The following is a 14,116-nucleotide window of genomic DNA, read 5'->3' as shown; positions in this document are numbered from 1 at the left end:
TAGGCACTTGGGAAAGAGTTAAACCCCCTCAGAGGTGGTAAATATCCCAGCCCTTCCTGAAGTCATGTTTCTGATATTGTCTAAAACAGAGGTCCCCAACCTTTTGGGCACCAGGGACCGGTTCCGTGGAGAGAGGTTTTTCCATGGACTGGAGGGTGGGTGGTTTTGTGTGCTGCCTGCATCCTGCGGATGGGGCTTTGCTTCTTTGTGTGGACAGCTTGCTGGCATGCCGTGGCCCAATACCAGCCCATGGACCAGAGGTTGGGGACCCCTGGTCTAAAAGACCACCTTGCTGTGAAATCATAACTAAAAAATTTTAGGGTGCAGCTGCAGGCACTCAATACTGTTTGTGTGATTAATTTAATCCTTTCCAAAGTGCCTGAATTGTGTTGGGGTGCTGGTGCTAGTGTGCTTTAAGATGAAGCTGAGTTCTCTTGATAATATTGGGCAGAAGTCTCCATTTAATTTTTGTATCAAAAAACGCAATTATTTAATTTAGAAATAACTGCTCTGGTCTTAGCAGTGATAGGAGATTTTCCTCAGATAATGAAAAGAATACAGTACCATTCAGTAAAGCTATGTATGAAAAGGCCTGTTCTTCCATCTTTCGGGAGGGGGATCTATTATTATTATTATTATTATTATTATTATTATTATTATTATTATTATTATTATTATTATTATTATTATTATTATTATTATTATTTTGAAGTAGATTGGAAGACACGGAAAGAGGCATAAAGGGCCACATTCTCTTAACGTCAACATAACCATAACTTCAGGAGTAGACTGGATTAACTATTTCTGAGTAAAGATTTAAACCTTCTCTTTGTGATCCCAGAGTAGAGATTCAGGTTTGTTATCCTCTCGGATGAACCCCAGATACTATTCATTAACACTGTCCCAAAGATCTCAGCGAGGTCATTGAAAATCAAGGCACCCCCTATTTCCATCATTCCCTTTTTTACCTGCATATAAAGGATCCAGTAGGGAGTGAGTGATGCTCGTTTGGGTGCTGTATTCTGTCGGGAGATTGAATACTTCCTCCCTGGTGAATTGATGTGTTCCATATTGAGAGAATACTCCTGAAGCAGAAAGGATTGGGGGTGGGGAGGAAATGTAATTCAGTGCTTGGATATTTAATTCTCATTCCATCTAATGTTATAAAAAAAATGACTCTGAGAAAAAACACAGGAAGGTGGTGTCTAAAGCAAAACATTTGTTTTCACATAGCCATACAAAGCTCTATTCTTTCAAAGACCAAGATGACAAAAATTTGTTACTTTAGTTCCAACTAATCTTCCTAAATATTCAGTTCATTTATTATTTCTCATTTATCATCTGTCTCCCACTGAATTAAAATGGGGGATGGCAACAGCTTCAAAAGCAGAAACTTGTAAAAAATAATTTGCATTACCATGAAGATCAGTTTTCTACTCAGTAAGAAAACATAATTTAGATTATTTAAAATGTCCACCCACACATGATGTTGAGGAAAAACTGATTTACTGTTCAGGATGCTATCTACTCCCATATATTACATTTACACAAATTGGGTTATGAGAACCCAACTTTGACACATCCATATTACCCTAACTTTGGGTTTTGGATGCCTTACCAACTGTTCTTTAAGAACACATTCACGTGAGCATTTTTTTTATTTCAAAAGACTTATTTATTTTTTATTTCAAAAAACTACAAAAACCTATGGAGTCCTGAGACCAAACTTTCCCATACATCTAAGTATCACCTTACTGGATTCCAGCCTCGTCCTATCCAATGCTTGTGGCAAGAGCCAGCATTTCCAGAGCTTCTAGAACAGGGGTATGAAACTCGCAACATCACGTGACGTGTTGCGACGTATCACAATTTTTTTCCCATGGCTGGCAACGGGGTGGGCACGGTTTCGCCATGACGCATCCATCCCGCAGGCCGGCAGTTTGACACCCCTGTTCTAGAAGTTAAGGAGTACGGGGGCCTGCTGGATCTCTGGGAAAAGGGCGTTCCACAGCACAAGGGCAGCTGCAGAGAAGGCATACTTCCTAGGCCCCACCAGAGAACAACATTTAAGGAAAGCAACCGGAAGTATGCTTATCCCTATTTGTCCTTCTGATCTCCAGCCCAAAGCTAAGGCCATTGAATTTTGGGTTTTTCACACCTGACTGGACTGTGCAGTGGCGTAGCGTGGGGGGTGCAGGGGGGGCCGGCCGCACCGGGCGCAACATCTGGGGGGGCGCGCTCGCACTCGCAGCTCTCTGCCCCTGCCTGGCTCACTCACTCTCTCTCACTGCAGTGCTGGCTGTGCGAATCCGATCCAAGCCGCCGGGTCGCCGCCCACTGTGGAGGGGGTGTGTGCCAGGCGTGCGGGTTAGGGGGCGCAAATTACTTGCCTTGCCCCGGATGCTGACAACCCACGCCACGCCACTGGGACTGTGCAGTGTTTTACATCTTCTCTGGAAACCAGCTTTGTTACAAGTGCAATCTTCAGAACTTCAGAGATTACTGTGATGGCTCAGTTTTTAATGACCACTTCTTGCTAGTTCCTAGTGACACTAGTGACATAGAGTCCTAGTGGATAATTACTTAAACATGAGTCAGCAGCATACGGCAGTAGCCAAAAAAGCCAACACAGTCCTAACTTGCATTAACAGAGGGATAGAATCAGGATCGTGTGAAGTATTAGTACTGCTTTATAAAGCCTTAGTAAGACCACACTTAAGAATACAGCATTCAGTATTTGGATCCTGCATCCAGTATTTTGGTCATAAAAAAGACGTAGAGGTCTGGAAAATGTGCAGAAAAGAGGGCTGAAGGCTGAAACGTGAACAGTTGCAGAGATTAGGTTTGTCTAGAAAAAGAAGGAGTAGGGGTGACATGTTAGCAGTGTTCCAATATTTAAGGGGCTGTCACAAAAAAAGGGGGGGGGCTCAACCTATTCTCCAAAGCACCTGAAGGCAGGACAAGAAGCAATAGATGGAAACTAATCAAGGAGAGAAGCAACCTAGAACTAAGGAGAAATTTCCTAAAGTGAGAACAATTAACTAGTGGAACAGCTTGCCTTCAGAATAGCTTGCCTCTAACTCCATCACTGGAGGCTTTTAAGAAGAAACTCGACAACCACTTGTCTGGAATCGTATAGGGCAGGGGTAGGCAACCTTGGCTCTTTTATGACTCGTGGACTTCAACTCCCAGAATTCCTGAGCCAGCCATGCTGAGGGGAAAGGGAGAGGTTTCCAAGCTGAGCCACGCTGGCTCAAGAATTCTGGGAGTTGAAGTCCACGAGTCATAAAAGAGCCAAGGTTGCCTACCCCTGGTATAGGGTCTCCTGCTTCTGCAGGGGGTGGACTAAAAGACCTCTAAGGTTCCTTCCAACTCTGTTATTCTGTTATCCTGCTCTCTTCCAGTTGCTGGCAACTCGCCTTTGTGGCCATTTTCAGGTTAGGCAGCAGGAGTAATCAGGCACCACTCATTTGCCCATGGAACACCAGACAAGACCAGAGCCAGCACTGGTTATTCCTATAATTTGTACTTTACAGTATGAAAGGAAAGAGGAACTGAAATTTTGTATTTTTTTTATACCTTGGTTGACAATGTGCCCTTAACAGCACACCAAGAAGAACAGATGACAGAAGTACTTTGGCGCCAAAGCATACCTGCGTCTTGAGATTCAATGGTGATAATGCCCTCTCTTTCAGGGCCAAAGCCTTGAGTGGTCTTGGCTTGCACTTTGAACTTATATGGAACATTTTCACTCAGGTAAGGCACTGTGAGGGTGGTCTCTGGATTATCCCCCTCCACATAGATAGTCCTGGGTTCCCCTGAGCAGACAAAAATAAAAACAACAGGTAGGAAACTTAAGGAATAATACATATCCACCCATCCCCTCCTCTTGCCAGATGCTTCATTTCAGGTGATTTTGGTTACTTTATGCAACCTGGGGCTGTCCTGCTCTCTTCTATAAATTGGGAAATGCTATGCTTTAGCTGGGGAAGCGCTGCAACTGAAGTGGGATGTGTTTCCAAAGGCTAACATACCTCCACCTTGCAGGGTCTCACAAGTGACCATGTAGCCCAGAATTAAGCCATTGGGTTGGCGGGGTCTCTCCCAGCTTAGCTGAAGTGAGTCTGGACTCAGGGCTGTGAATACGAGAGGCCCTGGGGCACTGGGAGTGCTCAGGGTAAATGGTGACCCTATCAAATAGAGAAGAATGATCAGAGTCCTGTTAAAGAGAAAATCAAACCAGCAGCAAGCAGAGGCACAAGCAGAAGTTCAAAGATTTAGAACTGTAATGCATTTGGGCTTTTCAAATATCTTACACATTTGTTGCTTTGTTGAATCAAGAAAACTAACCCAATTAAACTTGACATTTACAGGAACTAAAATACTCAAGATTCAGTATAATAGTGGATGAATGTAGGATTGGCACTGGGGAAGCCCAGATTCAAGTCCTTACTGAAGTTGACTTCTCTCTCTCTCTCTCTCTCTCTCTCTCTCTCTCTCTCTCTCTCTCTCTCTCTCTCTCTCTCTCTCTCTCTCTCTCTCTCTCTCCCTCTCCCTCTCCCTCTCCCTCTCCCTCTCCCTCTCCCTCTCCCTCTTTCCTTCCCCCTCTCTCCCTCTCCCTCTCCCTCTCCCTCTTTCCTTCCCCCTCTCTCCCTCTCCCTCTCCCTCTCCCTCTCCCTCTTTCCTTCCCCCTCTCTCCCTCTCTCCCTAACCTATCTTAATTTTAAGAGGAGATGACAGTCCCATTTCCCAAAAGAAAGATGGAATATGAATAAAGACTACATGGATTGTTTTCATGCAGAGTAAGCACAGATCTACTTCAAACCTCTTTTCCAAAAAGTGCAGCTCAAAAATCAACATTTGGAAAAGTAGTAGCATATCTATGAGATTATAAACACTTCAAATCAGTTACCTGGCACAGGACTGAGAGGGCTGCGTGGATCCACTTGTGATTCAATAGTTATCACACCTTCTCTTTCTGGACCCCATCCCTCATCACTTTGGGCCTTTACTTTGAAGACATAGGAGTGGTTAGGTAATAGATCATCGACCACCACAGAGTTTTGCATTGGACTGGGAATTGTAAGTCGTTTTATTTCACCTAAGAAATAGGAGAAAAAACAGCTGTCAATCCCACAAACTACGATGATCAAAATTGCAGTTTCTATTGGCAGAATAGGCACTGCTAGTGAATGCAGTAGGCTGAATGCTACAAGTCACACCTTGAGGCAACCATGTGTATGATCTTCACAGATGATCAATGCCCTTCATTTTACGATACTTCAAAAGAAAAACTGCATCCTTGTCTCTTTCGTAACATGTTATCTGGTCTGATGGGTTTGGGGTTTTAATTATTGATTTTAACTAATTTATTGTATTCGGGCACAATTGTTTAATCCGTTTTAATTTTTGTATTTTGTACTTTGGGTATTTATTGCCCTGTATACCGCCCTGAGTCCTTCGGGAGAAGGGCGGTATATAAATCTAATAAATATAAATATAAATATATATATCTCAGAGAAAATGAAAAGAAAACTAAACCTATCAATTCTGCCTGTGGATTATTTGGGAATTAAGGATTTTACACATTTTGAATTTAGTGTTTTCATCAGGACCCAAATTCACATTATCCCAGTGGTGGGATTCAGCCAATTCACACCGGTTCAATAGAACTGGTAGCTAATTTTTTGTTCACTTCGGCAAACCAGCTGAAGCTCTAGCCCAGAACAGACCTCTGGAAGTACATGGATGCTGCTTCCGGAAGTCCATTCTGGGCCTCGGAGGCCCAGGCCCAGAACAGACTTCCGGAAGTGGCGTCCACACAAAGAATCAGTTGTTCACGTATTTGAATCCCACCACTGCATTACCCCTATTCCAGTCAAACAGCTATCTTCTAATAAATCCTTGGATCATATATTAGGAAACAATATTTATTTATCAAATTTAGAAACTGTCCATTCCCTTACAGAGGGTTTATGAGGTTTCTGCCCCTGCTATGGTGTGTGGCAACATCTGTAAAACATCAGGACAGGAAAATCTGAGCAGTTTAGAAACAGACCCCAGTAATAAGAAATACCATTTTGGTTGGGGGGGAGGGGTGCTCCATGTTACAAACCATGTTCTGATCACTCTAGAATGGTGCCTTTTGACCAAACAGGATTTTAGGTATATATTTCCAAATCCCACTTTCACCACAGAGGGAGCTTCACTGACCTCCATTGAGAAGCTGGTATTGCACACTGTATCCTTGTACTTCTTTATCACAGTGGGGTTCCTGCCAGCTGACTTTCAGGGAGGTTGGCCCCAGGGCAGAGAACACCAAGCGAGTAGGAGTGTCTGGAACATTCAGAAGCTGCATTCTAGAATCTGAGGCAGACCAGAAAATAGCAGGATTAGATTTCAAGGCAGGGAAAGGACCAAATGCAGTTTTCCACATCAGAATGAGGCCTGAAGAAATGAGGGGAACAGCATGGCTGAAGAATCATTGGGCACTGAATGAGAAGAGTATCTTGGCTGCGTTACCTGATAACATGCAGCAGGAAAAGAAGAGGAGATTTAGGTTTGTCAGGGAAGCAATTTTTCTTGTCCCCAGGTCCTAGATCCCCAGGGCATGGCAAGGTTCCAGCTGGAGGTTAGATTAAACTCACCCACCCAGACAAACCAGGGCCTAGTGACCAGAACTTCATGGACATCTTCAGAGTGAGTGGCCTGGCCTTCTGAGCCTGAGGAGAACAAAATGCACTCTGGACCGTACGTTTTGTAGAACTTTTGCTACTCTCTAAGCCTGGTTGTTTGCTTGCAGACATTTCATTACCCAACTAGATAACATCATTAATGTGAGCGAGTGCGGTTTTTGCTATCTTTTTATAAATAGTAGCTTGCTTTGACAGTTTGGATGGGGGTGTAATTTCCTCCTTGGTGGTTCCTTGATTAGAACATCATTTTTTGCCTGATTGTTTGTCTTGTGTTAATCCCTGCTTATCTAAATATGGGCTGTTGGAGGGAATGTATTCTAGTCCAACAACTTTAAGTTGTTGGTTGGTATTCTAGTCTTTTCGTTTCATTCCTAAGCTTTTTATTGCAGGTTTTTTTTGAGCAGTGCATAAATATGGTTTATTTCTGTATGTCTACTCATGGGCGATTTGTCTGAATGTCCTAGGAATTCCTTAGCATTTTTCAATTTGGCTTGGTTTATGAAGTTAACAGCTTCCCAGTTCAAAGTGAGAAACTGAGTTGGCTGTATTGTGAGATTAAGGAGTTGTCTATGGAGATTCTCAGTCATCCAGGTCATAGTTGTCCCAAAGGTGCTTTTTCAAGAGGCAACTGAACTTTGTTTTTTCTTGAAGATGTTTCGCTTCTCATCCAAGAAATGAAAGATTAAGGAATTCTTGTTGTGTCTTTCCACTGCTAGTTTGTGTTTCTGAATGTGTTCTGCTAGTCTTCTGCCTGTCTAGCCTACAAAGTGGCTTTTACAGTCCTTATGTTGTTGTTGTAAATGACTCTTGCCTTTTCTTTTCTGTTTGTTTTGCCTGTTATTCCGAATGGGAAGGGAACAATTAAATATAGTCATAATGGTAGTTGTTCTGCACCCTTGAGAAGTGGAAGACAAAATTATATAGCAACTGTTATTTGAACTGCAGCAATTCCTAGAATGTCTCCATGAGGAGACATTGCTTTCCATGCAAGCTCGAGCCAACCCACCAACCTTTGCTCATCTTCTTGTATCTAGGCAGAGCAGTCAGGAGGGAAAGAGCTCCTAAAACATTTTGCTTTCTCCTTAAAAGATTAGACTCATCTGGCCAGACAACCCCTTCCTTTTGTGGAATAAGAAGTTTCCCTCTTTTCCAAATATTTATTTTGGATGCAAGCAAGGTTCTTTCCTTTCTACTGAGGTCTAGGTAGTTTCAAAACCAGAGGGAATAGCTGTAATTATAAGGTTGTGAGCTATAATAAATGTAAGCCATGAACCTCAGCAACTCCTTAAACTATATAAATATGCTTTAAAAGGAACATATTGCAATATTTGCCTGTTGCAGTCTGGGCAAATGGACATGGAGACACAGAAGAATTGCAGATTGCTAAGGATACTGCCTGAGCACTAACTCCTTTGAGTATGTAATATAATAATTGAAGTGATGTAGTTAGAACATGAAAGTCATCAAAGTCAAAGAGATGGAAGGTTAGAAGGCAGACCAAATTAGCACATGCACCCAAGCAGGTCTACAAGCAAAGCCACTTGAAGGAACTTAACATGAATAAATTAGCAGTTTATGAGATTTAATCACTGTAGCTGGATCAAACAGCCTTTGCAGATGATCAGCCATGCTATGCCATTTGTTGTACCTAGGTATTTGGAAATCCAAGAAGGCCCATCAGTCATGGCTATAGAATCCCGAGCATCACTGCTGTCAGAGTAACCCATCACATTTGCCCTCCTAAAGCCCACATCCTGTGGGATCTGGGGTATCCTTCTAGTTTCTTCATATATGGGAGAGAAAACATTCTTGGATGGGTCTAAAGGACATGCCAAAACAGAGAGAAAGAAAGACACACCATTGAGAGTACCAGAAAAGATTGCAGCACCAACACCAGGCACAGTGACCGAAGGAATAGCCTGAGAAAAAAGGAATATTTTTCCCCCTATCTAATGCTAACTGGTATGAGAGACTAAGTGAGAGAGAAAGAGCTCAACTAACTGAAATCTTCTTCTGATAGAACACTGAACATTCTCAAATCACTAACAGATTAACACACATTAGTCACCTACCATGTCCAGACACTGTGGTATACTCTCTTGTTAGCGATGAGTTTCCGATCACTCTTCTCTCATGGTATACATGTGGACTTAGATGATTTCGGGTTAAACTTCCACTACCAGCAGGGAAGGCAATATCCAGTCGGCCATTCATCAGATGTTCTGGAAATTATTCAATTTGCTGCAGTTAACATCTATAACCAATGACTATGGAAATGCATCTCAGCCAAGTTAGTTAATATGAGATTTGACATAAAGTTATCTTAGAATGCTTGGGCTCACAGTCTGTACTAATAATGTGGTTTAATTTTTTATTTAGTGAACTCAAACACTACAGTTCATATATCAAGATTCATGGTAGCATGCTGTATTAAGTCAGCCAACTGTGGTTACATTAACCAATCCATGTTTAAACAAAATAAATGGCTCAGTAAGATATGTGAATTCAAAGTTTCTAGTATCAAAATGTAACCAAGTGCCTCCAATAATATTGACTTCAGTTGTATTATTCCCAACCAAATATGTCGCTGCAGATTAATGGGATTCAAAGCTGAAGACATCTGAAGAGCATCAGTTTGGGAAACATTGACCTCAGCTTTATTCTGCTCCTTATCTATAAAGTACATTTGGGGGCTCCATAAGAATCAACATCCCTTGTGTCACATCAGTTAAACCTACATTGCACAAAGAAACTTCATTATCAGAATTAAACAAATTGAAAGAACCAATAGTATTAGAGCAGGGGTTAATTAGGTCAGAAGGTGGCTTCATGAATGCCAGATGATGTACCAAATACTAAAGGGCATTATATTCAATAATGCTATAATTGTTTGAAGAAGAAAATGTTATCACTACTTTAATCCACTTTAAAACAAGCAATCATAAGTTCCAGGTTCTTGGAAAAGACAAGATATGACTATAATTGCTAGCAATTTTAGAGCATTCATTAAGTTCCTGTAGAACTAATATACTCAAATATTTGTCTGAATAATTAGAGACCCTTCATATTCAGAGGTATTATATATAAAGGAACCAGATATTAATAGCACATACTCTGGCTGGTCATCTCTATTTTCTGTTTTCAAGATCTTCAATCAGTTCTGCTAACCACTATTGAAAATAATGAGGGCAAGATGGAGAGACATTCTTAAATGAATTACACCAAATGCTCAGGGGAAGGCATTAGCAGACAACACTATTTTCTTAAGCTAATGTGATTTAAATGGGGGGAGGGGATTTCAAAAAGTTGCTGGGGGTGTTCTTTAGAGATGAATGCCAGCAATGGAAAAGGTTGAAGGAAAGAATGGGTGGCACCATCCAGTCTATCTTCTGACCACCTTTTCCCCCCCTTTTTTTCACTTCTTCTACCTGGTAGGAGTAGGAACTCTTATTAGATGTCTGAATTGATGGTTTGCAGAGGATTTTTGAAATTAGCATATGAGTTACATGAAGGGCAGACATAGGCAACAATTCTCTCTCTTTGCACTTCCATTCTGTTTCATTCAATTCCATAGCACCGACTTTGGAGTTAATAACCGATCACAAGCAGATTCCATTACAAATGCTAATTGTATCATGCCAATAACGTGCTTGTAGCTTGTAGAAGGGTAGCTTGAATAAATTATATTCCAAGGCCCTGGACTAGGACGAGACATCATGGTTACTGGGAGGGAAGAAGGTGGCCATCCTTCACCTGGTTGGGGCTGGGAAGTCCCACTCCTTGGTAGGCTGCCGCTGGTTGCATCACTGTCCACTAGCTCAGAGGGGGTGCTACCCTCATGGAGGAAACTCTCTGTGTCCGAGGAAAAGCAACTGCTGTCCGAGTAACGAGGGATCAGTTCTACTGGGAGCCTCCAGGTGACGTGACGAAGGTCCAGCTCGTCCCCCAGCAGCTGCACATATTTCCACCGAGAGCCTTTTGGAACAAGTGAAGGACTTGGCATTGGCACAATTGGAAGAGTGCAGGAAGCGCCATGAGGGGTACACAGCAGCTGGTCCATCACCTGCAAGCTGCCTGCAATCCTGCCTTAGTGTCTCATAGCAGCACTTTAGAGGAAAACACAATATTCAAGGACTCTTGTTGCCCTGAAAGGAGTCTGCCACATATGCACTGTATTTGTGCTCAAAGTGGAGACCTGAGCAGGATCCATAAGGCTCACTCTCTGATTCTTACCAATAATAGCAGAATTATGACATCCCATCTTTTTTAAAAAAAGCGTCTAGTATCAGCAGATCATAGGACTGGAGGTGACCTCCCTTTACCCTCTACATTTAATAAATGCAACGTTGGGTGATAGTTTTTTTAAAAAAAAAATCACAGTTAGGTATAAAGTCAAATTAGCCACGAACTAGAGCAATACTACTAGGGAAGTAATCTGGATATCTCTGAAGCAAAATATGCAGCAACAGGGAGCAAGAGCTAGTTTCTCAAACTGCCTTATTTGCACTAAGTTCCTCATTAAGCCTTAGCTGTCATCAGATACAGGTAGTCTTCAACTCACAACCATTAGTTTAGTGAGCAAAGTTACAACAGTATTGAAAAAAAGTGCCTTTGTCCATATTTCACACTTACAACTGTAGCAGCGTCCCTGTGGTCACCAATCAAAATTCAGATGCTTGGCAACTGACCTGTATTTATGATGGTTGCAGTGTTCTGGGGTCGTACCATCACCTTTTCTGACCTTCTGACAAAGTCAATGGGGAAGCCAGATTTGCTCAACAACCATGTGGCTTAATTAACAACTGCAGTGATTTGCTTAACAATTATGGCAAGGAAAGTCATAAAATGGGGGCAAAACTCACTTAACGACTGTTTTGCTTAGCAACAGAAATTTTGGGCTCAACTGTGGTTGTAAGTCAAGGACCACCTGTATTGATTTTTGTATAGCAGGACCCCAAAATCTATGTATGTCCCATGAAGAGTCACCTGAAAACAAGTTTCACGGAGTTAATTCAGTAGGATATACTTCCAAATATGCATGTATAAAGACTTCAGTGTAAGAATAGAAGGGGGAAATCATTTTCAAACTTTCTGTATGATATCAATAGCTTATACAAATGGCCATAACCGTACAGCAGCTGAATCATGCTGCATTCAGTTGCGGTTACGCCCAAATAAATCCATCTATGCATTACCGCAACCTCAAAATCACATTACTGTATTATCCTTATCATGCATCTACACACAAACACACACACACACACACACACACAGCAGAACCAAAGCATTGGTTTATAGAATAAAAGATCAGAGCATCACTGTGCTTGCTGAAGCATTTTTTTTCAAATTGCAAAATTACATACAAATAGTTGACTTATGACTGCAGTTGGGACCAGGATTTCATTACAATTAAGTGAGTCACATCCAACTTTAATCCTTTTTTTGCCATGAATATTAAGTGAATCACCACAATTGTTAAGAGAATCACATGCTTGTTAAGCAAACCCGGCTTCCCCCATTGACTTTGCTTGTCGGAAGCCAGTTGGGAAGGTTACAGATGGTGAGGACCCTGCAACCAGTGGTGGGATTCAAATATGTGAACAACCGGTTCTCTGTGTGGCTGCTGCTTCCGGAAGTCTATTCTGGGCTTGGGCAACAAAAAATTAGCTACCGGTTCTGCCGAAGTGGTGCGAACTGGCTGAATCCCATCACTGGATGCAACCATTGTAAATACAATTCAGTTGCCAAGCACCAGAATTTTGATTACATGACCGTGGGGATCTGTGACAAATTTAAGTGCAAGGAATGGAGACAAGTCATTTTTTTCAGTCCCATTGTATCTTTGAAAGGTCATAAAACAAATGGTTGTCAAGTTGAGCTCTAGCTGTAAAATGATCAGTTTCTTTACAATCCTTGAGCTGTATGGAAATTAGTGTATCCACCCCTCTAGTAATCAGTGTTCAATGTCAGAAAGCTATAATTGTGCCTTGTGGATGGGCTAAAGGGGCAGTTTCATTTCAGCTCAAGACAATGCAGTTTTCTAATATCTGTAGTATCTGGAGTGGTTTATTCTCAAATATGCATACACTGAACAAGTCTAATTAAGAGATAAGTGAAGTGGAGCCAGCTACTTCATGGAAGATTATTTCCAAAGCTGAATATAAATAAGGCTGAGGGAACAGCTAAAATGGGAAGGAATGGCCAAGGTAATGCTTGGGAGAACTATCACTCTGCAGCAGACAATGTCCAGAAAGAACAAATTCTTTAGTTTAAGGAGAGCCAGACTGGGGTGAGGTGGGGGGGAGACACAGCTCTCTATTCTTTGAAAAGGAAACAGGAAATTTTGCTATTTGACCTTTGAAAACAGATAATTCAGCATCGTTACATATGCTTAACACATCCTAATGTGGGGAACTATTTTAAGATAACATCACTGATTATTTTAAAAGATAATTATTAGAATATTTTATTATATGTTACCAACAAGATCTTTTGTTTTAAAAATGCACAATATTTCCATGATCTGCATTCATATGGAATCCATAGATATAAGCATTATGTCTGTCCTTGTTCAAAAGACTCCAAAAGTCTTTTATGTCAAGGAATAGAGAGGGGTAATTTCCAGAAGTATGCTTTGGTCACGGGGAAAAAAAAGACTAAGGATTGGAACTAAATGCTGAATCAAAACCAAATGCAAAATACAATATACTTGAATCTTGAAATAAATCATATGCCTAAATACAACAACTTATGAACTGGTTCTCATGTATGCATTGTTTACCTAACCCTCTAAAAGGCAAGATTTTGAAATGATGGGCAGTATCCTTTTCTATCTACTACCCAGGTCAAGATGTTACTAGACTACAGGGTCCCATGGCTTAAATGGCATGGATTGATGGGATTAAGAACTGATTTACCAACAGAAGCCCCTCACCTCTGATGTAGATAATGGGATATGGTTGTTAGTCTTTTTGTCCTGGTTTAAATTATTATTGGTTTTGGAAGGCATATTTTTGTTTTTTGGATTTGTACTACCTCAGTGACTGATAGGGGTTAACCAGGAAACAGGAAACTAAAAAAAACACCCTAAAAATGATGAAATAATTAGTTGGTATAATTATTCCCAGTTATCCCTAAGCTGAAATTTTCATTCTTGAAAAACAGATGGCAAAGGCATTCTAACAAGTCCAGAGATCTAACGGTGGACTTGTGCCATGATTTTGGGGTTAGATAGAAGCGATAATTTGCTATTTTGCTACTTTAGAGGAAAATCCATGAAATGCAGGTACAAAAACAAATTACAGTCCTGTTTTGCTATCAGGGGTTGATAAACCATCAAACAGAAAATTTGCACTTCAAAAGTATGTGTATGGATATTCAGAACTATGAAACCTCCGCACAAAACATTCCTCAGATTTTTT

The 14,116-nt window shown here is 41.3% G+C and overlaps 1 protein-coding gene across 5 annotated transcripts in view; it reads right to left on the bottom strand.

Annotated features, from left to right (window-relative positions):
- ITGB4 (integrin subunit beta 4) overlaps positions 1 to 14,116 on the bottom strand; it is a 94,096-nt gene that overhangs the window by 2,538 nt on the left and 77,442 nt on the right. For 4 of the 5 annotated variants that reach the window (XM_081319783.1, XM_081319782.1, XM_081319785.1 and 1 more), the window contains 7 exons: positions 8,768 to 8,917; positions 8,344 to 8,514; positions 6,214 to 6,366; positions 4,913 to 5,101; positions 4,035 to 4,190; positions 3,654 to 3,818; positions 969 to 1,085 (listed from right to left, as the gene is read on the bottom strand). In XM_081319783.1, coding sequence (XP_081175909.1) covers positions 969 to 1,085; positions 3,654 to 3,818; positions 4,035 to 4,190; positions 4,913 to 5,101; positions 6,214 to 6,366; positions 8,344 to 8,514; positions 8,768 to 8,917 — 1,101 coding nt within the window. The remainder of the gene's footprint in view (positions 1 to 968; positions 1,086 to 3,653; positions 3,819 to 4,034; positions 4,191 to 4,912; positions 5,102 to 6,213; positions 6,367 to 8,343; positions 8,515 to 8,767; positions 8,918 to 14,116) is intronic. The other variant, XM_081319786.1, reaches the window with a different exon arrangement.

The sequence above is a fragment of the Vipera berus genome (genome assembly GCF_964194415.1).
Source record: "Vipera berus genome assembly, chromosome: 2".
Classification (NCBI taxonomy): domain Eukaryota; kingdom Metazoa; phylum Chordata; class Lepidosauria; order Squamata; family Viperidae; genus Vipera; species Vipera berus.
Note: the sequence above shows the minus strand (reverse complement) of the source record. Positions and strands in the feature narration are given on the sequence as shown.